At 46.2% G+C, this 23,262-nt stretch overlaps 1 protein-coding gene across 5 annotated transcripts in view; it reads left to right on the forward strand.

Annotated features, from left to right (window-relative positions):
- Positions 1 to 23,262, forward strand: part of LOXHD1 (lipoxygenase homology PLAT domains 1) — a 200,075-nt gene that overhangs the window by 155,794 nt on the left and 21,019 nt on the right. For all 5 annotated transcript variants that reach the window (XR_013843347.1, XM_079994659.1, XM_079994661.1 and 2 more), the window contains 3 exons: positions 6,910 to 7,095; positions 10,192 to 10,319; positions 14,933 to 15,050. Coding sequence is in view for 4 of the 5 variants with exons in the window: in XM_079994659.1 (XP_079850785.1) it covers positions 6,910 to 7,095; positions 10,192 to 10,319; positions 14,933 to 15,050 (432 nt within the window). In the remaining variant the exon portion in view is untranslated. The remainder of the gene's footprint in view (positions 1 to 6,909; positions 7,096 to 10,191; positions 10,320 to 14,932; positions 15,051 to 23,262) is intronic.

Consider the following 23,262-nt stretch of genomic DNA (forward strand, 5'->3'; position numbering starts at 1 on the left):
ATCAAGTAACCTCTTCTCACGGTTGCCAACCAGAGAAGCCTGCCAGCAGTGCCATTCTCCCAACCTCTGTCAACAGGGGTCTCTAAGACATCTGGGGTGAACAAAACCTGGGAGACACCAGCTATGCATTCCAATCTGGACGCTATGGTACAGTGTCCAGACTGGACAGCATTCTGCTCACACAGGGTCTGATCCCCTCAATGGAATCAACAAACATAGGTAACATTAAAATCACAGATCACGCCCCAGTAGAAGTCACCGTTAAAATAGGAGAAGGACCACAAACCATCCCATCATGGTCCTTCAGTCCCATCCTAACTACAAACAAACAAATCAGAGAGAGTCTCACAAAAACTCTCCAAAACTACTTCAAGGAAAATGATGTAGACACTATAACAACCCCCCTCTTATGGGATGCAATGAAAGCAGTCACCAGAGGAGCTTGCATAAAAGAGAAAGCGTTCCTTAAAAAACAAACCTTCTCAAAAATTAGGAAAATAGAACAAGACATCACTGCCCTGTCATCATGCTACAAACAAACAGGATCCGAAAAACTCCTTCAACTTATAGAACAAAAAAGGAGAGAACTAGACTCCCTAGAAATCAACAAAACAATGATCAGCGTTCTATATTCTAAACAACGCTTCTATTAATATGGAGGGGAAAACTCCAGACTATTAGCAAATAGATGTAGTGAAAAAGCACTCAAAACAAGAATACACTGCATCACCAAAAAAGATGGCAACATAACAGTGCAGGTACAACAGAGGCATTGAGGATAGTAGCCGCCGAGTATTGCAACATGATCCACCTGTCTCTTACGCTTGCAAAGAACTGCTTTAAAGTATTGGGGCAATAGCTGCTGAAACAGCTCGGGAAACAGAGTCAGCTGATCAAAGTGGCTGCCATTAGTGGCAAAAGGTTTCTTTAAGTTCTACATTAGTTCCTTGTCTGCCCATCAACTAGAATAAATTATACCTTCCCCCAGGACATGGGGGGTCTAAATCACTGAGCCTCTTGGGCTTGCTGATCAGAAGGTCAGCAATTAAAATCTGCACGACGGAGTGAGCTCCCATTGTTCTGTCCCAGCTTCGGCCAACCTAGCAGTTTGAAAGCATGCCAGTGCAAGTAGATAAATAGGTACCACTGCGGCAGGAAGGTAAATGGTGTTTCCGTGCACTCTGGTTTCCATCACAGTGTTCCATTGCTCCAGAAGCAGTTTAGTCATGCCGGCCACATGACCTGGAAAGCTGTCTGTGGGCAAACGCCGGTTCCCTCGGCCTGAAAGCGAGATAAGCGCCACACCCCATAGTCACCTTTGACTGGACTTAACCATCCAGGGGTTCAGCTTCCCACAGCTGCAACCAAACATGTCTCTCTCATATGAGTCTCTACAGACACAGCAGGTGCTGTGACTCTCCGATGGGTTGACTTCACCCCCAAAGGCACACTCCTCCCTTGTCTCCCAAGACAGACGGATGCCAACAACAAATCGATATAGTGTGCAAATTTGTCTATTTGGATTGTGCCTCATTTGCAACCAAATTCTTTGACATCATGTAGTGTCTATACCAATAAGGCCTTTATTAGATTATCCTGGCTCTTCAGCTTTTCTTGTTCTCCTCCACCACCACCTCCACCTCCTTGAGGCTTTGCGTCTTCTCTCATTTTGCTCCATCTGGCCAGAATGGTCTTTTGGCTAATCCAATCCAGCTTCCCCTTTGACAAATCCATCATGTCTCATTATTGCAACCTTGCAGCGCCTCTGCCAGCTGGGATTTGCCTGAATGCCCGGGGCAGGGAGCTAGACAGGGTCACTTTCTGCTTGCAAGACCCTAGAAATGAGCTATGAAAGGTAGGCCAGAGTACAAGAATGAAAAATGGACAGAAACTGCCCATTCATAAATTTGAGCAGGAAATAGAAGATTCTACCTGGAAGAGGAGTGGAATGTCCTTACACGGTGAGGGGGAAGCTGGGGCCTGCTACTTATTATAGGACTCTACCTCCCGGAAAAGCAAAAAATTGACCTTCTCCTGTTAGGCAAAGATCATAAGATGACCCTGACGGTCGCCAGATTCTGTGTACAGATCTGTAGAGGCAGACCATCCCCCAACCCAAACTAGTCTGTTAAGAAAATCCCCAAACTCTGTTCCATGGGTGATTCTGGGTCATCTCTCTGCAGTAGCTTATCTTAAAGTTTTAAGTTTCTATACGCTTATCGCATTTATAAATTTTAAATTTATTGTTGTACATTGTTTTAAATGTTTGTTTTCCTTCTGGGATTGTACCCCCAAGTGTGTTTTATAAGCTGCTCTCCGACCGTAATAAATTATCTATCTTGTTGTTGTTGTTGTTTAGTTGTTTAGTCGTGTCCGCCTCTTCGTGACCCCATGGACCAGAGCACGCCAGGCACTCCTGTCTTCCACTGCCTCCCGCAGTTTGGTCAGGCTCATGTTTGTAGCTTCGAGAACACTGTCCCACCATCTCGTCCTCTGTCGCCCCCTTCTCCTTGTACCCTCCATCTTTCCCAACATCAGGGTCTTCTCCAGGGAGTCTTCTCTTCTCATGAGGTGGCCAAAGTACTGGAGCCTCAGCTTCACAATCTGTCCTTCCAGTGAGCACTCAGGGCTGATTTCCTTCAGAATGGAGAGGTTTGATCTTCTTGCAGTCCATGGGACTCTCAAGAGTCTCCTCCAGCACCATAATTCAAAAGCACCAATTCTTCGGCGATCAGCCTTCTTTATGGTCCAGCTCTCACTTCCATACATCACTGCTGGGAAAACCATAGCTTTAACTATACGGACCTTTGTTGGCAAGGTGATGTCTCTACTTCTCAAGATGCTGTCTAGGCCTGTCATTGCCCTTCTCCCAAGAAGCAGGCGTCTTTTAATTTCGTGGCTGCTGTCACCATCTGCAGTGATCAAATTATCTATCTATAGGACTCTAACTCCCATCAGCCCAAGCCAGCATGCTCAGTGGACTCAGGGAGAATGGGAGTTGTAGTCCATAGAATCATAGAATTGTAGAGTTGGAAGGGACCCCAGGGTCATCTAGACCAACCCTCCACAATTCAGGAATCTTAACTAAAGCATCCATGACAGATGGCCATCTAACCTCTGCATCCACAACCTCTCATGGGAGTCCAATTCTACTGTCGAACAGTTCTTACTGCCATAAAGTTCTTCCTGGTGTTATGATGGGATCTACTTTCTTGCAACTTGAAGCCATTGGTTCAAGTCCTACCCGCCAGAGCAGGCGAAAACAAGCTCACTCCATCTTCCATGGGACAGCCCTTGAGATATTGAAGATGGCTATCATATCTGCTCTTTTTGTCGTTTAGTCGTGTCCGCCTCTTCGTGACCCCATGGACCAGAGAACGCCAGGCACTCCTGTCTTCCACTGCCTCCCGCAGTTTGGTCAGGCTCATGTTTGTAGCTTCGAGAACACTGTCCCACCATCTCGTCCTCTGTCGCCCCCTTCTCCTTGTGCCCTCCATCTTTCCCAACATCAGGGTCTTTTCCAGGGAGTCTTCTCTTCTCATGAGGTGGCCAAAGTACTGGAGCCTCAGCTTCACGATCTGTCCTTCCAGTGAGCACTCAGGGCTGATTTCCTGCAGAATGGATAGGTTTGATCTTCTTGCAGTCCATGGGACTCTCAAGAGTCTCCTCCAGCACCATAATTCAAAAGCATCAATTCTTTGGCGATCAGCCTTCTTTATGGTCCAGCTCTCACTTCCACACATCACTACTGGGAAAACCATAGCTTTAACTATGCGGACCTTTATTGGCAACATTATGTCTCTGCTCTTAGACTCCTCTTTTCCAGGAGGACATGCTACCCAACTCCCTCAACTGCTCCTCATAATGCTTGGTTTCCAGACCCTTGATCATATTGGTTACTTTCTGACAGTAAGAGCTGTTCAACAGTGGAATGGTCTCCCTTGGGAGATGGTGGACTCTCCTTCCTTGGAGATTTTAAAGCAGAGGTTGGATGGCCATCTGTCATGGATACTTTAGTTGAGATTGCTGAATTGCAGAGGGTTGTACTAGATGATCTTTGGGGGGTTACCTTCCAACTTTATGGTTCTGTGACTTTCAGAGACTGAGCAAAAGCTAGCTGGAGAGGTAGCAATGATGGGTACCAAAGCCATTTTCATTATTCCTATCCCATGTCAGGAATCTGCTATGGAAGGACAAAATCTGTCAGTTTTGATTTCTCATTTTTCCAACCTTTTCGCATAAGATTGCATTTTTAAGTTCTCATGAGAATTCACCGGCATTTTAGTTTGCCTTTTTCTTAATTTATAGGCAGTATTGCCTAATATAAACTGTTTAACAAACAAGCACCCTTATGGTGCATTTTTGTAGGGGCTCTTTCCACTAACCCACGTGTTTTATGTACCTCTTCTCCTAATATATGCATTTCTTTTGCACAAATTGCTTGGTTTGAGAAATGCACTGCGAAATCTGGAGAAGTCCTTTCGAAGAACAGCCACAGTTTGGGTTCGTGCATGATTTTGGGAGCAGCGAATTAGGTACATGCCTGTTAGGAATGCAAACTGAACTGCATTCCTCCCCCATTGTGAGCACCTGCCAGTCTCCCTGTCAATCGCTCAGTTTCCAAGGTGATTAGATGTAATTTTCTGCAGCTATGCAGCCTTTAGCCGGGTGGTAATGCCCCTAAATGGGAGGGATGGCTGAAACAGTTAGATAAAGTTATCAGTTGTTTCGTGTAAATTTGTGTGTGTAGTGGGAGGAGATATACAAGTGATCGGCCGTTTCAGATGGAATGACTTATCGCATGGAGGGTGGACTGGGAACTAATTTCCCCACTTGAAGCAGAGAAGCCAAAAGGGTTTGGACACCTCTGCTAATAAGGAACAACTTTTGCTTTGAACACGATGAACTGTCAGGCTTTCCAGTGTTTTCGTGAGCAGATTGTTCATTAGGGCTGATTGACTGGGAAAGGCTCCCTTGAAGTGATTGGGATACATAATTATGCTGATAAGAATGTGCCCGAGATTAATCTCTTAAGTAATTTAGCAGTGACATGCGGCGAGATTCTTGGAGAGAAGTCTAAACTGTTAGCAGTTTGTCAGACAGTTCAGACAGCACCGGCTGAGAGGATTCACATCTCTCTGAGCTAAGTAGGGTCGTGCGAGTTCAGGAAATGGTTGTGAAGCGCCACAGAGCTATAGAAAGATGTTCTTCACTCTGTCCCTCATGGATCAAAGAGCTGGTCGGTAGACCTAAACCAATGCTGCTTACAGGTTTTCCACAAACATTTTAAGCTGCCTCCTTTTTCTTCCAGATTCCCTTTTCCACAAACATATTCCCCACCTCCCGCTTTTCGTGCTACTTGTGAACCTGACCGTCTTTCCATTTCCATCGCCCTCACTTTCACTTGTAGTGTCCATTTTTTATTGTTCTGTTTTCCCCATTTCCCGTGGATTGTTTTTATAGGCCCTGCTGAGAAATGCAAGTAATTAAGTGGCACATAAATGTATTAAATAAATAGAAGTTTACAAAGCAGCCCAGTGGCTATGTGGCATTGTAGCATATACCGTACTTTACCATGTATAAGACGAGGTTATTTTATTTTTAAAAATTAGTTTAAAAATATGGGGTCGTCTTCTACACGGATAGTGCATAGGAGGGACATGTGATTGGCTGCTCCCGCGAGCCTGAGATTGTCATCAGCTATTGGGCGTGTTATTGGTGGCTGCAGCAAGGGCTGGTGTTGATTGGCTGTTGGTGCATGAGTTGGGCGGGTGATTGGCGGCATGTGCCAGCAAGGGGACAGACGATAAGTGGATATTGCGACGTGTGCAAGTGGCAGAGCAGGTTATGCGGGTGAGCGATTTTTGGCAATCCCCCCTAAAAAAAGCTCAACAAGTCTGGGCAATCCTTCCCCAAAAAGCTGAACAACAACTCTGGGCAATCTCTCCCCATTTTCTTAATTTGGAGTCCCCCAAAATAAGGGGCCTCTTATACATGGGAGCGTGTTATACATGGAAAAATACAATAAATTTTATGAAATAAAGTACAGCAGTGATTCCTGAGGGTGGGGGAACTGAGGTACGCACAGGCCAAGCGCCGTGGTTTGCACCTGTGGGTTGTGTTCCTCCAGTGTGTCTCCTTCAGTCCCTGCCCACCCCCCACCCAGGTGGCTAACACACAGTGGGGCTGCGGTTTTGGAACCCTTTTTCTCTGGGTCAAATTTTCAGAATAAAAGATTCCTCGTGCCACCCCCATTTTCAACTGATAAATAAAAGTATTTAAAAATCATTTTATAAGTTGTGTGTCTTTATTATTATTTATTGCAATTGCTAAGAGTGAATTTCTGTTTATTTATTATCTGTTTATTATTTGCCGATGTTTGGAGAGTTAATTTAATTGTGTAAATCGCTTTGAGTAGAAAGGCGGTATACAAATTAAAAGTGAAATGAAATGAAATAAAAAAAAATAGGAAGTGGGTGATGCTGTTGGTTAAACCACAGAGCCTAGGACTTGCCGATCAGAAGGTCGGCGGTTCGAATCCCCACGATGGGATGAGCTCCCATTGTTTGGTCCCAGCTCCTGCCAACCTAGCAGTTCGAAAGCACGTCAAAGTGCAAGTAGATAAATAGGAACCTCTCTGGCGGGAAGGTAAACGGCGTTTCCGTGCGCTGCTCTGGTTCGCCAGAAGTGGCTTAGTCATGCTGGCCACATGACCCGGAAGCTGTACGCTGGCTCCCTCGGCCAATAAAGCGAGATGAGCACCGCAACCGCAGAGTCGGCCACGACTGGACCTAATGGCCTTTTACCTTTACATAGTGTTGTGGTGACATTCTCTCCATCTTTGTGTGATCGGCTTGCCCAAGCTTTCATGTTGACCAACAGTGATTTCTTCCTTTCCGGATCCACTAGGTGGGTCACGATGGTGCCACACCAGAAAGCTCCTGGCTCTTGGAAGAAATAACCATCATTGTACCCACCAAAGGTGTAATGTATACCTTTGTCTGCAAGTGCTGGCTGGCTAGAGACATGGGAGATGGACTTACCTCGCGGGTCTACAACATCCTGGATGCAGACTGTGTCAACGTTGGCCTGAAGGTCAGTCATATCACCTTGCCTTATACCTCTCACCAGCCACTTCTGAAGCAAATATAACTCTTTTTTCTGGGAGGGAACTAGTGGTTCTCAAATTCTCCTGCCTTTGCCAGACCACTTGAAAATTACTGGTGGCTTTGGTGGACCAAACTCTTTTTGTCCTGCAGAATTCTTTTTTTATTGTGAATTTATGATTATTTGTACCCATGATGGTATCAGGGCAGCTATATATGATCTTGTTTCCAACACTGTTCATGTCTGCGAAAGTTTCATGGTGGGCACGCTGCTTCATTTACAATAGGTGCGTGTCCTGTAACTTCCTGATGTTGTAACGTTTCGCACCGCTAATGTCCCGGGGTGCTTGGTCCTGCTTTGGTTGCTCTATAGCACAGTAGTCCTCCTCCAGATTCTATTAATAAAGTAACATTAGGGAAATGTCATAATCCTGTGCTGCCAGCTCAGTAGAGGGAGAAGCCAGCCAACCAGCCGAATCTCAGGGGAGAGCCAGTGTGGTGTAGTGGTTAAGAGTGATAGACTCGTAATCTGGGGAACCGGGTTCGCATCTCCGCTCCTCCACATGCAGCTGCTGAGTGACCTTGGGCTAGTCACACTTCTTTGAAGTCTCTCAGCCCCACTCACCTCATAGAGTGTTTGTTGTGGGGGAGGAAGGGAAAGGAGAATGTTAGCCGCTTTGAGACTCCTGAAGGGGAGTGAAAGGCGGGATATCAAATCCAAACTCTTCTTCTTCTACTTCTTCTTGCCTGGAGGCAGAGTCCATATACAAGGTTCAGTGCAGTCCTAAGGCCAGGAGGGTCTCAGGTCTAATGATGATAACAACAACAACAACAACAACAACAACAATAATAATAATAATAACAACAACAACAACAACAACAACAACAACAACAACAACAACAACAATAATAATTTATTTATATCCCGCCCATCTGGCTGGGTTTCCCCAGCCACTCTGGGCAGCTTCCAACAAAATATTAAAATACAATAATCTATTAAACATTAAGAGCTTTTCCTAAACAGGGCTGCCTTCAGATGTCTTCTGGGGGAGCCGCTGACCCCCCCTGACCCAAATTGAGCCGGGGGACAAGAGCGCCCAGCCACCAGGCTGACTGTCCAGTGGAGCTCTGGGACCAGGAAAACCCCAGAGCTAACGCGAAAAGAAAGGGGAGAGGAGAAAAAGGAGAGAGAAAGAATAAATAAATAATAATAATAATTTATTATTTATACCCCGCCCATCTGGCTGGGCTTTCCCAGCCATTCTGGGTGGCTTCCAACAAAATATTTAAATACAGTAATGCATCAAACATTAAAAGCTTCCCTAAACAGGGCTGCCTTCAGATGTCTTCTAAAAGTCTGGTAGTTGTTGTTCTCTTTGACATCTGGTGGGAGGGCGTTCCACAGGGCGGGTACCATTACCGAAAAGGCCCTCTGCCTGGTTCCCTGTAACTTGGCTTCTCGCAGCGAGGGAACTGCCAGAAGGCCCTCAGAGTTGGACCTCAGTGTCCGGGTAGAACGATGGAGGTGGAAACGCTCCTTCAGGTATACTGGACCGAGGCCGTTTAGGGCTTTCAAGGTCAACACCAACATTTTGAATTGTGCTCGGAAACGTACTGGGAGCCAGTGTAGGTCTTTCAAGACCAGTGTTATGTGGTCTCGGTGGCCGCTCCCAGCCACCAGTCTAGCTGCCACATTCTGGATTAGTTGTAGTTTCCGGGTCACCTTCAAAGGTAGCCCCACATAGAGTGCATAGTCAGATGACCCAGGAGTCAAGAAAGCCAAGGGTCCATGGTCACAAGAAGCAGCAAGGTCTGCCCAGGAACGACAAATGTTGTTTCCAGCAACCGACTGAGGCTGGAAACCCTGCTTAAAAAATCTGGAGCTAGCTGGTTCTCATCAGGAGCAAGAAGGTTGATCAGCAGCAGGTGGAGTCACTTTGCCGTCTGCTCCTTCAGGCTGTTGCTCAGCAGGTGAAGCTGACTCCTGGCCCATGACAGGAAACACCGCAGAACAACTAATGTGTAGAAGGTCCAGCATAAATACATCACCATTGCGTTTTTATTCTGTCAATAACATGTTGGAAAATGCACAGCAAAAAACCCTGCAACACTTCTGGAGGTGCCCCAACACATATACAGCGGTACCTCAGGTTAAGTACTTAATTCGTTCTGGAGGTCTGTTCTTAACCTGAAACTGTTCTTAACCTGAGGTACCACTTTAGCTAATGGGGCCTCCTGCTGCTGCTTCACTGCTGGAGCCCAATTTCTGTTCTCATCCTGAAGCAAAGTTCTTAACCTGAAGCACTAATTCTGGGTTAGCGGAGTCTGTAACCTGAAGCGTATGTAACCTGAGGTACCACTGTAATGACTTGTAGTTTAATAACTGTGGCCTTCCTTTTCAAATGTGATGGATCGTACTCTAAATTAAGGCAAAACAAAAGAAAAGAAAAGAAATTCCTTCCAGTAGCACCTTAAAGACCAACTAAGTTAGTTCTAGGTATGAGCTTTCGTGTGCATGCACACTTCTTCAGATACTTCTTCAGATTCTTCAGATCTAAATTAAGGCATTATTGTGAAAACCAGGGCCATACTATTAAAAACATGGGCTCTAGGTATGGGGCTGCTCAGAAGGGCCCTTGAATTGGTCAATTTTTAGGGAAGAGGTTACCATAGCCAATGGCCATCGATGGACCTTATCCCCCTAAACTGCTCAAACTACAGACTATCTCCATATCACTCATGGCAGGGAGCTCCACCAATTAATTGTTCGTATTTTTTTTTTGGGGGGGGGTGCTATAGGACAACCGATTCCAAGACATTTCCCCTCTCTTTAATGTGGAATTATTTTCATTTCTTACTCTAATCCCTTCGTTTAACCTGGAAGTCCCTTCTGCCCAAGGTTCCATAAAGCCAGCCTTGTTCCATGCAAAGCCTAAGGAGCCAATGACACACCCACAGCCCATTCTATTTTTTACAATTGGGACTTGGTCTTTGGTGGGCGTTTTTACAGTAAGTATTTTTTTCTTTAAAAAAAAAATATTTTAATTACAGAAATTAAAATCACAAGTCCTTCACCTCTTCCCAGATTCTCTATGAAGTGACCGTTGTGACTGGCGATGTCTCACACGCCGGTACGGATGCTGGTATTTTTATAGTGCTCTTTGGATCTAATGGGTGCTCTGAAGAGATGCAGCTGGAAAAAAACGGAGTCAGGTAAGCAGGACTTTGCCAAATTCCTTGTTCCAGAGCTCTCAATGGCAGAATCCATTCTTGAGCCCCTGGAGGGCCATTTGGTCTTTGTGGGTTCATTGTGTTGGACTTGGTTTGAGAAAATGCCTAGTTTATCTCTGGGTAAATCATGATCTCTCATACGGCTGCCAATGGGATTTCCTGGTCCTGATACCTGTAGACTGAGGCCCCTGCCCTCTACTCCCTGCAATCTACTGCCACAAACTGCTGCTCATATACATATATTTGCTCAGCATTTCCTAAGCATCATTAGCAACAACAACCTCTCTGTATCTGCCCAATTTGTCTTAGAAAGGTGCCTCCACATTTTGCTTTCAAACTTTCTTTATACATCTCTAATTGACTTTTTAAAAAAAATGAAAAGTAAAGGTCCAGGGTCCCTGCTTGCTCAGGGCCTGGTACATGTGTATCCTGCTGTTGGTGGACCTGATCTCTCTGATTTTCCCTATCAGAAAATCTAAACAATATAACAGGGAGTATAGGAAGTTCCCATTGAGCCAGTTGCTGTCTGCACTGGCTTGCAATGGCTATCCAGGGTCTCAGGCCTGCTTCTTAATGGAGATGGCAGTTTGCCAGGACTAGAAACGTGTTTTTCTCCTAACTGCTGTAAAAATAAAATAAAAAAGCAAAAGCAAAAAAGGCAAGCTGAGATTTGGGTGGTTTTTCTGCAGTTCCATGGAATTGCAAAATGCACAGAGGCCTGGATACAATGCCAGAAAATTGCCATGCGAGGATAATTGGGACAGCAAATTGTAGTTACCCTAAGACTTGAAGCCTTTCTTTAAGTAATAACCCAAGGTGATTTATGCAACAGAAACAATTCAATACATAATAGAAATTTAATAAATAAAAAACAAGCACGTCTTTAAACTGTCCCAGATAATAAGGCAATTTAATTTACATTAGCTTTAAGCTGCAAAATTGCTCCTGGCCATGCAAAAATTGATAAGTGGACATGAGGGCAGGAACAGCCAATGAGTTCCTCCTGAGAGATGAGCCCATATCCAGGAGAGGGCACTGTGCCAGGCCATTTATCTGCTCTGTCTTCACCCCTGTTTCCTCTTGTTAGTGTTTGATTCAGATTTATGCCCCCGTGTGCATATAAATTAAGCGTTCTCAAAGAGCTCTCTTGCCATCTAGTTCATCTCTCCAGGGCAATAGCCTCTGTGTAATGTAATCTGTCCTGTGGAGCAACAGGGAGGTTAAGAATCCAACAAACAGTTATGAGCAGGATCTTTAAATGTGTTGCTTGTAGGAGCAGCGCGATAGCAGAACTGCTCAGCCTGGATGGGAACCTGGATCAAGCCTGTGGCCCAGCCAGCCCATTATTGTCTGCGCTGACTGGCAGTGGCTGTCCTGTGTCTCACCCAGAAAGAGGCCCACCACCTGTTGCAAGATCCTTCTACCTGGAAATGCCTGAGAGTTAGCTAGGGACCTTCAGCCAGTGTGGTGTAGTGGTTAAGAGCGGTAGACTCGTAATCTGGTGAACCGGGTTCGCCTCCCTGCTCCTCCACATGCAGCTACTGGGTGACCTTGGGCTAGTCACACTACTTTGAAGTCTCTCAGCCCCACTCACCTCACAGAGAGGAAGGAAAAGGAGAATGTTAAGCAAGAATACCCATCGCAAAGTATTGGAAGACACAAGATCTACCCACCCGGGAAGAATGGCAGATGAAGGTGATGGAGTACATGGAACTGGCTGAGATGACCGGCAGAATCCGGGACCAAGGAGCAGAGTCGGTGGAAGAAGATTGGAAAAAATTCAAAGTTTATCTTCAAAAATATTGCAAAATTAAGGAGTGCTAGAAAGATGTTGGGAAAAGAAAATTATGTGGTTTTAGTAGAAATGACATGAAGGATTAAGTAAAAATGAGTTGGTGAAAGAGAGAATGTAAAATTATAGTATATTAAGACAAATTATCAAGATAAAAATAAGGTTGGAAGGATTTGCTGAAATAACAAATTGAATTAGAATACAAAAATGGGAGGTGTGAGGAGGTCAAGGAAATAAGTGAATGTAAGCAAGTGATGTACAGGTTTGACTTGTTTTTTATCTTTTTTCTTCTGTTTTCTGGTTTTTGATGATGTTTTTTTATATGTATTGTTTTTTCGTTTTTTCCTTGATTGTTATTATTTTCTTTTTTTTCTGTAATCTTTAAAATCTTAATAAAAATTTATTTAAAAAAAAGAAAGAAAGAAAAAGAAAAGGAGAATGTTAGCCGCTTTGAGACTCCTTTGGATATCAAATCCAAACTCTTCTTCTTCAGCATGTTAAACGTGTGTGCTCTCCTACTGACAGTGGTGGCACATGCAAAGTCCAGATAAGGATTCGTGACATGGGTTGGAATGGGATGAGATTTCAGGCAGGCAGGAATGAGGTCCTCACCCCTTCAACCTTGGAATCCCAGGCAGCAGTGGAGCAAGCCAATTGGGCTTCTGGGGTGGCATGCGTGTCCTGAGCCCAGGGGCGTGCCCAGCCACCCGTAGGGGTGTGGCAAGCTGGGGCAGCATGCTTCACAGGACCTCCAAGGACTCTGCCTGCCTCCTCCCACTCAGCCACCCTAAAGCTGGGAGGGGGGGAGAGACAGTGGGTGGACCATTTGGGGCAGCACAGAACCTGCGGGCGCCCAGGCCACCGCAGTGGCCACCAGGCATTTTTTCACCCCCCTCAGTGGTAACACCCGGGGTGACCCGCCTCCACTGAACCCCTCTTCCTCTGCCCCTATCCCCAGGTGTCATTGGACTACAGTTCCCATCATCCCTGAACATTGGCTAAGCTGGCTGAGGATGATGGAAGTTGTCGCCCAGTAACATCTGGGGCCCTAAGGTTGAAGAACACTGCTGTGGTCGCAACCCACTCTGTGCCCATACAACCCTCCCTCAGGCAATTCCCCAAGCCTTATCAAACACCAGCCATCTTTGCTCACTTCCTGGAGAAGGGACAGGCATACACGGCAGGGCTGTGTCATACTTTATAAAGTGCAGTCCTCTGTCTGAAGAGCTGTGCAGTCCAAGTTTGGTTCAAAGAACCATCGGTAGGGAAATCAGGGGGCCTTAAGGACATCGGAAGAGAGCTGCTGGATCAGGCCAGATGTCTGCTGGAAGTCTGCACGCAGGCCTTGAAGCTGCCAAGCAGACTGAACACACAGGTGACGCAGACCGCCTGATCCCAACTATAGTGAGATATGGTTTCCATTTAAATTTTAGGAAATTTCATCCATTAGCATACGTGAATTTCATGTTTGTGCGTTTATGCGATATGTAAGCAGCCACTCTCTTTAGTGCTACCTGGCACTTTCCCTGACTAAATGGACAAAAAGGAAAACACCAGACTGAAAAGAAGTCTTCCAAGTGGTACTTGAATTCACCCCCAAGTCTACCCTGTGCCAGGATTGATTTGACCCTTGTGGAAAGAGATGTCTTCGGCTTGGCAAAGTATGCTCTGGAATGGAGTTGCGCCAGGATACCATCTTGCCATGAATCTCACTCGTGACAAGCAGAGTCTGCAAAGCAGACTCTTAAAGCAGCCATGGCCACTTAACGGGGGGGGTGTGTGGGCAAAATCCATCCTCTGCCTCCCATCCACCCCAAGGCCAATTCATGCAAGGCCCACCGAGTCAAAAGACAGAGCACGAGACCAGCATTCTTTCCTTGCAGTGGCCAACCTGATGCCCCCAGGGAAGCCCACAAGTGGGGAATAAGTGCAACAGCACTCTCCCTGCAACCTGGAAGATCCTACTCTTTCTTCCAACCTGCAGCTGGGGGCTCTTTCATGTATGAAGCTCATGCCTGAGGAGATTTCACCCCTCCCATATCCAAGAATCTCCTGAGGAGCCTGCTGATTCTACAGAGAGGAGGAGCAATGTTCTGCTGTCTACTTAGTCAGTGAGTGAATCAGTCAGCGAGTCAGTCAGTCAGTGTATCGGAGAGAGAGAGAGTGTGTTAGAGATTGTGTCTAGAGATAAGGTTGCTGCTAAGAGCAGCTGCAGACTCTCAGTGTAGCATTGATTTATGCTTAGATCTTTTAGCTCTGTATATAGTTTTGTATCATAGTTGTAGCTATAGAATAAAAGGAAGATATTCTACAGAGCTGCTCTCCGAGTGGTTTATACTCTGCAAGACTTTTAGCTCTGTATATAGTTTTGTATCGTAGTTGTAGCTATAGAATAAAAGGAAGATATTCTACAGAGCTGCTCTCCGAGTGGTTTATACTCTGCAAGACTCTGCAAAACTCTGCTGCGCAACGACTGTATTATTGTGCAAGTGAATCCGGTGCTCTCAGCTCTAAGCTGTGAGTCCACAGCACGGTGACCTGTCCCTGTGAGAAAGGTGGTCGCTGGCAGTGCTACCCAGCTCGCCCAGCCCAGTCGGGGTTGTAGTGCATGAGTCCAGTTGGTACACTGGCTCAAGGGCGATGCTGACAACCTGATGTCCCAGGGAAGCCCACAAGCAGGGAATGAGTGCAACAGCACTCTCCCTGAAACCTGGAAGATGCTACTCTTTCTTCCAACCTGCGGCCGGGGGCTCTTTCATGTATGAAGCTGACCTAAACCTGAGCCAATTTCTCATTCCTCCAGATTTGAGATCGGCCAAAAGGACACCTTCATCATGGAGATTCCTGACATTGCACCACTCAGGAAGATGAGGATACGGACGGATGGAGAAGGGTGTCGCCCAGATTGGTTTCTCGAACAGGTAGCGACAGAGTTCTTGAACTCCTCTACTGCTTGTGGGGGTGGTCTGTGTGCATTCTTTTCATGGAGTGACTCCATTTTGGAGAAGGGACTTTGGTTTCTTTTCTAGATCTACCTGGAGTTACCTAAGGCATGTGCTTTACGTCAAAGCTACTGTCTGTTGCGTGGCAAGGTCCAAAGCCCTCCCAGGAAGTGGAATAAAGACACATGAAACAGTACTTTAGGTTAATGGGCTAAAAAGGCCACAACTTTGTTGGTTACAGAATGTGAGTGGTATTGGCTTAGGCATTGGAAACCTCACAACTATATCTGACTCCTGACCATTTGCAGGAGTCTTGGAAGGCTTAACCACCCGTAGGGGGAGCCCTGCTGATGCACATCAACTAGGAACTCCCCCAGGGTCACCGCTAGGGGTTGTGCCATGGCCCTAGCCCCCCGTCTGGGGCTTTGGACAGAAACCACGCCCCTCGGATTCCTTTAAGGGAATACCCTTGAAATAGGAGGGGTAGGTGATGGCCACTACCTCCCCTCACCTTCAACCTAATATTCCAATGCCTAACCTTACAAAGTTGTGACAAATTGCTACGAGGTAGGCGAAAAACCATGGGATGCAGGTGGTGCTGTGGGTTAAACCACAGAGCCTAGGTCTTGCCAATCAGAAGGTTGGTGGTTCGAATCCCCACGACGGGGTGAGCTCCCTTTGCTCGGTCCCTGCTCCTGCCCACCTGACAGTTTGAAAGCACGTCAAAGTTCAAGTAGATAAATAGGTATCACTCCGGCGGGAAGGTAAACGGTGTTTCCGTGTGCTGCTCTGGTTCGCCAGAAGCGGCTTAGTCATGCTGGCCACATGACCTGGAAGCTGTACGCCAGCTCCCTCGGCCAGTAAAGCGAGATGAGCGCCGCAACCCCCGAGTCGGCCACGACTGGACCTATGGGTCAGGGGTCCCTTTATCTTTACCTAGGCAAAAAATGAAATGGCTGATGCCAATTTGCCAAGTGGGGAAAAATTCCTACCAGGCCCCTGTTAAAAAGCAAGTGACCAACTGAAGTCCACAGCAAGGTCAGGAGATAAAGAGCCTAACCTGGGGTGGGGGGGGACACAACTGCCTGAGCAAGGAGAAAAGGAACATGTCCTTGGCTGTGGGCAGTTTAAATAGCCCATGCCATGCCCCTGGACCATCCAGATTGGACAGCCTTGGGTTGACGCGGCCGAGGACCAACCAATGGCGCAGGGGGTATCCCACCCTATGTGTGTGGGAAGGGCTTGCTCCCAGTCCGCAATATCATCTCCCCGGGGACGGGAAACAGCGTTCCCAAATACAGCTTCAGCACACTGTCCAACACCGTAAATGCTTCGTTTCAAATGTTTTGTTCTTTCCTTAAAGGTAAAGGTAAAGGTACCCCTGCCCGTACGGGCCAGTCGTGTCCGACTCTAGGGTTGTGCGCCCATCTCACTTAAGAGGCCGGGGGCCAGCACTGTCCGCAGACACTTCCGGGTCACGTGGCCAGCGTGACGAAGCTGCTCTGGCGAGCCAGCACCAGCGCAGCACACGGAAATGCCGTTTCACGGAAGGTAAACATGGAAACGTTTACCTTCCCGCTATAAAGTGGTACCTATTTATCTATTTGCACTTAGGGGTGCTTTCAAACTGCTAGGTGGGCAGGAGCTGGGACCGCAGACGGGAGCTCACCCCGCCGCCGGGATTCGAACCGCCGACCATACGATCGGCAAGTCCTAGGCGCTGAGGTTTTACCCACAGCGCCACCCGCGTCCCCTTGTTCCTTCCTTAAAGGTAAAGGTACCCCTGCCCGTACGGGCCAGTTTTGACAGACTCTGGGGTTGTACGCCCATCTCACTTAAGAGGCCAGGGGCCAGCGCTGTCCGGAGACACTTCCGGGTCACGTGGCCAGCGTGACATCGCTGCTCTGGCGAGCCAGAGCCGCACACGGAAACGCCGTTTACCTTCCCGCTGGTAAGCGATCCCTATTTATCTACTTGCACCTGGAGGTGCTTTCGAACTGCTAGGTTGGCAGGCGCTGGGACCGAGCAGCGGGAGCGCACCCCGCTGTCCTAGGCACGTCCTAGGCGCTGAGGCTTTAACCCACAGCGCCACCTGCGTTCCTTCCTTAGAGGGCTTCAATCTCTCATTATTTACATCCCAAGGTTTTCGAGGGATGGTAATAAGGAAAGTCTGCTTGGCAAGGTCGCGTATTTCATTAATGTTTCCTCCAGCCCTTCAACTTCTTATCTTGCTAGAAACGGAGACATGGGAGATCTGTAAGGAAAGCCAAGAGCAACCTATAATTTTACCCAAGCGGACTCTCTGCTGTTCGACTTTATTAGGAGAGCACATTGGCTTTCAGCCATTGCACCTGCAATACATTTCAAATCCTCTTTTGTGGTATGAGGCCCCAAGGAGAAACTGTAGCTGCCATGGATGCTTTTGGAGAGAATGCTGCACATCCATGAGTGGGGGGTGGCTAAGCCTGGCTTGGATCCACGCGATTGTTGAAAGGGCCATTTCAGATATTTATTTTGCCAAAGCATCTTTTTAAATAATAGTTACAAAATGTATCGCTCCCTCCCTCTTCTTGGATGTGCCAAATATTTAAAATTCCCTTTGCTTCCATCTCTGCTTCCCACCCCCACCCCATATAATCGAGTCACACAGCTGTACGAAAAATTAAGATTCTTCAGGTGGGATGTGTATGGTATTTATTTGTCGCTTTTGATATTTGTACGTCTTCGTTTTGTGTCTTATGCTCATTGCAGGTAGATGGGCATAAATAGGGTTGCCGTATTTCCAGAGGTAAAAATTCAGACAAAAATAAGTTGTTGAGCATTTTGGGGGTGATTGCCCACTCACCCTGCTACTGCTGCCAAGCCCAATCCGTTCAACACCCCCCTCCAACCCCAACCCCCCCCACATTTGCTTAAAATTGTAAAAATCCCCCCGGACAAAAGGAAAACATGTCTGATCTCCTTCGTGTCCAAAGCAAGACAGCAAAAGCAAAGGCTATACACAAACAGAAATTCCCAGCATACTGTGCTGGAGTGTAAACAGGCATGTGACACACAATAATCATGCCTGTTCCTTAAGATGGAATGGAATATCCCAACATCGGGCATCCCAAAAGAGGACATGTTCGAGATTTGTCAGACTTATGGCAACCCTAGCATAAGAGAGAGATAAGGGGAAAGAAAACACATGCTTCTAGAATTGCTACAAAGCCTTCCTCCAATGATCACACTTTGCAGCCTTTCATAGGGAACCACACTGGAAGCAAAAGGAATGACTGGGAGGCAGCAAGGATTTTAACTGGACAAAGGTGTGAGAAATGTGGAAGGTGATGGGGAAACCACACAGGGTTGGGCAGAAGCAGCACTCTGACCAAAATTTGGCAAAATTGATTCTGTAAGTTGAGGAGAAATTGTTCCGTGAAATCTCCCCAACCCGACTTTCTTCCTCCAAATTCTTTTGCTGCTGGTTCAGCACGTTTACATGGGAGTTGGTTCCATTGGACTCACATGGCTTAACGTCTGATTAGACATGAATAGCATTGTACTGTTTATTTCTGATTTCCTCATCCCCTCCACCTGCTCAAATGTGGTCTGGGGTGCCTTTTAAACTTTTTAATAAAGCGTCTTTGGGGTTGTTGTTGTTTTTGCAAGGCAGTCTTACTGTTAAAATATATAAAGCCGGTCGTTGAAATCTAGCTGTGATTTCCTGCATCGCAAGAGTTGGGGCTAGGTGACCCTTTGGGTCACATCCAGCTTTACAGTTCTATGATTCTATTAAACTTCCCCGTGGGATGATTAAAAATAGCATGGAATTGCGTGCAGTGACTTTATATTTTTAGTGAGTCTGCTTCAGTCACTGCCTTTGCTTTGTGGGTGAAATTTTGCACTGAACCTCTCGAATAAAACAGCTGCTGAAGCAACGAGCCACCCACTCTGTATTAAAAGTGCTTATCTATAGATGCTCAGCTGCTCATGTGTACCAAAGGAGGCAGCCATTTTTATGATGGAAGCCATTTTCAAGTTCTCAAAAATCACCCCAGAACCAGCGAGGTCCCCCTGAACTGGTGCAGAACTTGGCAGATGCCCAACCATGTCGACTCCCGATGGGGGACTAGGAAGTAACTGCTGCCTGCAAACCTGTGCTCTCCAAATTGGAGAGCTGGAGCTACATCCTTCACTTACCTTGGACTACTGCAATGCACTCTACATGGGGCTACCTTTGAAGGCGACCCAGAAACTGCAACTAATCCATAATGCAGCAGCTAGACTGATGGGAGTTGTAGTTCAACAACATCTGGGGACCCACAGGTTGAGAAAGGCTGGTCTACATAGAGGAAGAGAGCAAGGTTAATAATAATAATAATAATAATAATAATAATAATAATAATAATAATAATAATATATTTATACCCCACCCATCTGGCTGGGTTTCCCCAGCCACTCTGGGTGGCTCCCAACAGAAAATTAAAAGCACAACAAAATGTCAAACATTAAAAACTTCCCTAAACAGGACTGCCTTCAAATGTCTTCTAGAAGTCAGATAGTTGTTTATTTCCTTGACATATGATGGGAGGCCATTCCACAGGGAAGGCGCCACTACCGAGAAGGCCCTCTGCCTGGTTCTCTGGAACCTCACTTCTCACAGGGAGGGAACCAGCAGAAGACCCTTGGAGCTGGACCTCAGTTTCTGGGGTGAGCGATGGGGGTGGAGACGCTCCTTCAGGTATACTGGACCGAGGCCATTTAGGGCTTCAAAGGTCAGCACCAACACTTTGAATTGTGCTCGGAAACGTACTGGGAGCTAGTGTAGGTCTTTCAAGACCAGTGTTATGTGGTCTCGGTGGCTGCTCCCAGCCACCAGTCTAGCTACCACATTCTGGATTAATTGTAGTTTCCAGGTCACCTTCAAAGGTTAGACATTGGTATGGTTCCGTAGATGGAAAGGGGGAGGTAGCGCCATCACCTGCCCGCATATTGAAGGGTAGTCATTTAAAAGATTCCAGAGGGCGTGGCCCTGTCTGGAGCCTAGGGAGGTTAGGACCTCAGGCACTCCCCCTACCCGTGACCCTGAGGGAGCTCCTGGTTGATGTGCATCAGCAGGACTCCCCCTACTGGTGGTTAACCCTTCCTGGACTTCTAGCAGATTGGCTGGAGTCAGATATAGTCAGTTAGGACCAATGCCTAAGCCAATACCGCTCATCACCTGTAACCAATAAAGTTGTGGCCTTTTTTAGCCCATTAACCTTAATAATTGTGTCATGTGTCATTATTTCCACCGGGGCGTTGGGGGGTTGGGAACACGCCACGCAATTACAGGTCCGTGTTGGAAGCAGAATAAGCTATCCGATATATTTATACATTCCAGAGCAAATTAAGCTAATCGATGTACATTGCCGTGCTATGCAACATTTATAGAGGCTGCAGGAGAATTCTGTCCTTCGCACTGTGGAATTTGGTGCTGAATGTTGATTTCTTCCGCTGCTTCTCTTCCAGCGCATGCAGTGCACTCTCACCTCCCTCCAAAGCACTGATGAGTAACACACTTGCAAATGCATCTTCGTAGGTTTCAAACGGGGTGTCAGGCTGGTGTGAGGACGAATCTGAGCTCCCTTGAATTTCTGTCGGCGGTGTGTTTATAGGAGAACGAGCAGGCGGGAGGACTTGTGGGGGCAGAGCTGGAATGTCAGACAGATGGTGCACTGTCAGTGCTAAGCAGACAAGATGAGAAGGCAAATGAAGCCATCAACCTCGTTAATTAACCATTTGTTGCTACATGGAAACTCAGGCATGATACTCTGAGTTTTCCTATCTCAAAAACCCGACAAAATCTCCACCCTCCCACCAATTGTAAACAGCAGATCAGAGTTGCCAGTTAAAAAATGAATGAGTTGTTTCAATTAGGAGTCTGCCATTGGACAAGTATCACAGTTTGCCATAGGAAAGAATTACAATGGTTCACAAGCCCGCCTCCGTACTTATGTTTATATTATTTAGGTTGATTGAATTTATATACTTGCCAGCTATGGAGCAAAAGACTTCAGAACAGATATATATATCCTGTGTCTCCGGACTGAAACTTCTTTCCAGCACCCAAAGCTGGAACCTTTGCTTGGCCTGATAGCTTCCCCAAAAGAAAGTCATTCATATCTTCCTATATACATGAAAACGTAAGGTGTCGTCACGCTCTGCAGTTATTGGTGACCACACCAGCATGAGGAACGGCTGGCATGCCCAGACAAGCTGATTAATGGAGGGGGTAGGATAGGTGATGGGGTGGATCAGGTAGAAAGGGAAAGGGGTTTGGTCAGGTATGGGGCAATGGCAAAGGGGGAGGTGGGGTTGGAAGGAGAGGGAGTAGGGGTGTGTATGTCTTTCTCTTATACAGCCTAGCATCTCCCTACCAGTATGCCCCGCGGAGGACCTTAAGGTCCATAAATAGCACCACCCTAGAAGTCCTGGGCCCTAAGGAAGTCAGTTAGCTTCCACCAGAGCCAGGGCCTTTTCACCTCTGGCTCCAGCCTGGTGGAACGCTCTGTCTCATGAGACCAGGGCCCTGCAGGATCTGATTTCTTTCTGCAGGGCCTGTAAGACAGAGTTGTTCCGCCTGGCCTTTGGCTTGGAATCAACTTGATCCCCTTCCCCTCTATCCTTTTTCCTTTCTCCTTCTGTGATGGAACTCCTATTTGGGGACTTCCCTGGCTTTTTCTGGCCCACCTAGGACTAGTCTGGATAGTTGGCCTTGGTGAAGATTTGACGTTTTCATCCCCCAAAAGTTTTTGATTTGAGTTTCTATTGAAATGAGGCTGCATTTTTATGTTGTATTTTAATCTTGTTTCTAAGTTGTATTTTAATCAATTGTTTTATACCTGGTGTTAGCCGCCTTGAGCCCGGTCTTGGCTGGGGAGGGCGGGGTATAAATAAAATTTATAATTTATTATTATTATTACAACAGCTCAAAGCCTGATGGCTATGTGCTTCCTCCACAGTTGGAGCAGCGGTGCTTCTGAATACCAGATGTTGGAAACCACAGGAAGGGAGAGCGTTCATACGCTCTGATCCTGCTCGTGGGTTTCTTGCAGGCTTCTGTTTGGCCCCTGTGAGAACAGGATGCTGGACTAGGTGGGCCATTGGTGTGATCCAGCAGCCTTATATTCTTTTTTTTTTTTTAATGAATATTTATTAACTTTTCAAAAGAGAACAAAAAAAAGACATAGAAACAATAACAAAAAATAGAAAAATTCAAAACTTTTTTTAAAAAAAAAGACTTAAAAAACACATAAAATTTCAATTACTTATTTTCATTTAACTTGTTTCTCAGACCTTCTCACACCTCCCCTTCTTGTATTCCAATTTAAATTGTTAACTCAGCAAATCCTTATACTTATTTCTCAACTTTAGCTTGATAATTTATTTTAACATGTTGTTATTTTATTTTTCCTCCACTTCCATTTTCTCAAATTATTTTTACAAACCTTATTTTCATTTAATTTCATTTTGAAAACCGATTTTAACTTGTCCAATCTTAAACATAAATACTTATACATCGTTCCTCATTCTTAAACATTTTCCTAAAGTCGACCAATATTTCCCTTCCACAGCTTTCCCAATTTCCATGCAGATAATTAAACAAAATATAAAAACAAAGCAAGTTAAAGTTATGTACCCTTTGGATTCCCCAACTCCACCCACCCTTTTCCCGGTCAGCAGCCTTATATTCTTACGTTCACATGCTTTTTCCCTGGACCAACTGACCTAATGATTAGTTCATGTGAGACTCCTATAGGTGACCTCCTCCTTTGGATACAGCAGTGGTACTTGTGGAGGGGTGGAGCCCATCCTGCTGCCACCAGCATCGCTACTGCTTACCTGAACAGGGCAGGGATGGAGTGGAGTGGCGAGGTCAGGACCATACACACTGAAAAGCACCAGATGGTTGGCTAATAATAATAATATTTTTTTATTTATACTCCACCTTTCCCAGTTCAAAAACCAGGCTCAGGGCAGCTAAGAACAAACTTAAAACACTTAATTATAAAAGCAGCATAAAATACAGTATAAAAACATGAATAACAATAACATTCAAAATTCAAAAATCAATTTAGGGGAAATAAGCATTAGAAGGGACGCAGGTGGCGCTGTGGGTTAAACCGCAGAGCCTAGGACTTGCCGATCAGAAGGTTGGTGGTTCGAA

The sequence above is a fragment of the Podarcis cretensis genome, assembly GCF_951804945.1.
Source record: "Podarcis cretensis genome assembly, chromosome: 11".
Lineage (NCBI taxonomy): Eukaryota > Metazoa > Chordata > Lepidosauria > Squamata > Lacertidae > Podarcis > Podarcis cretensis.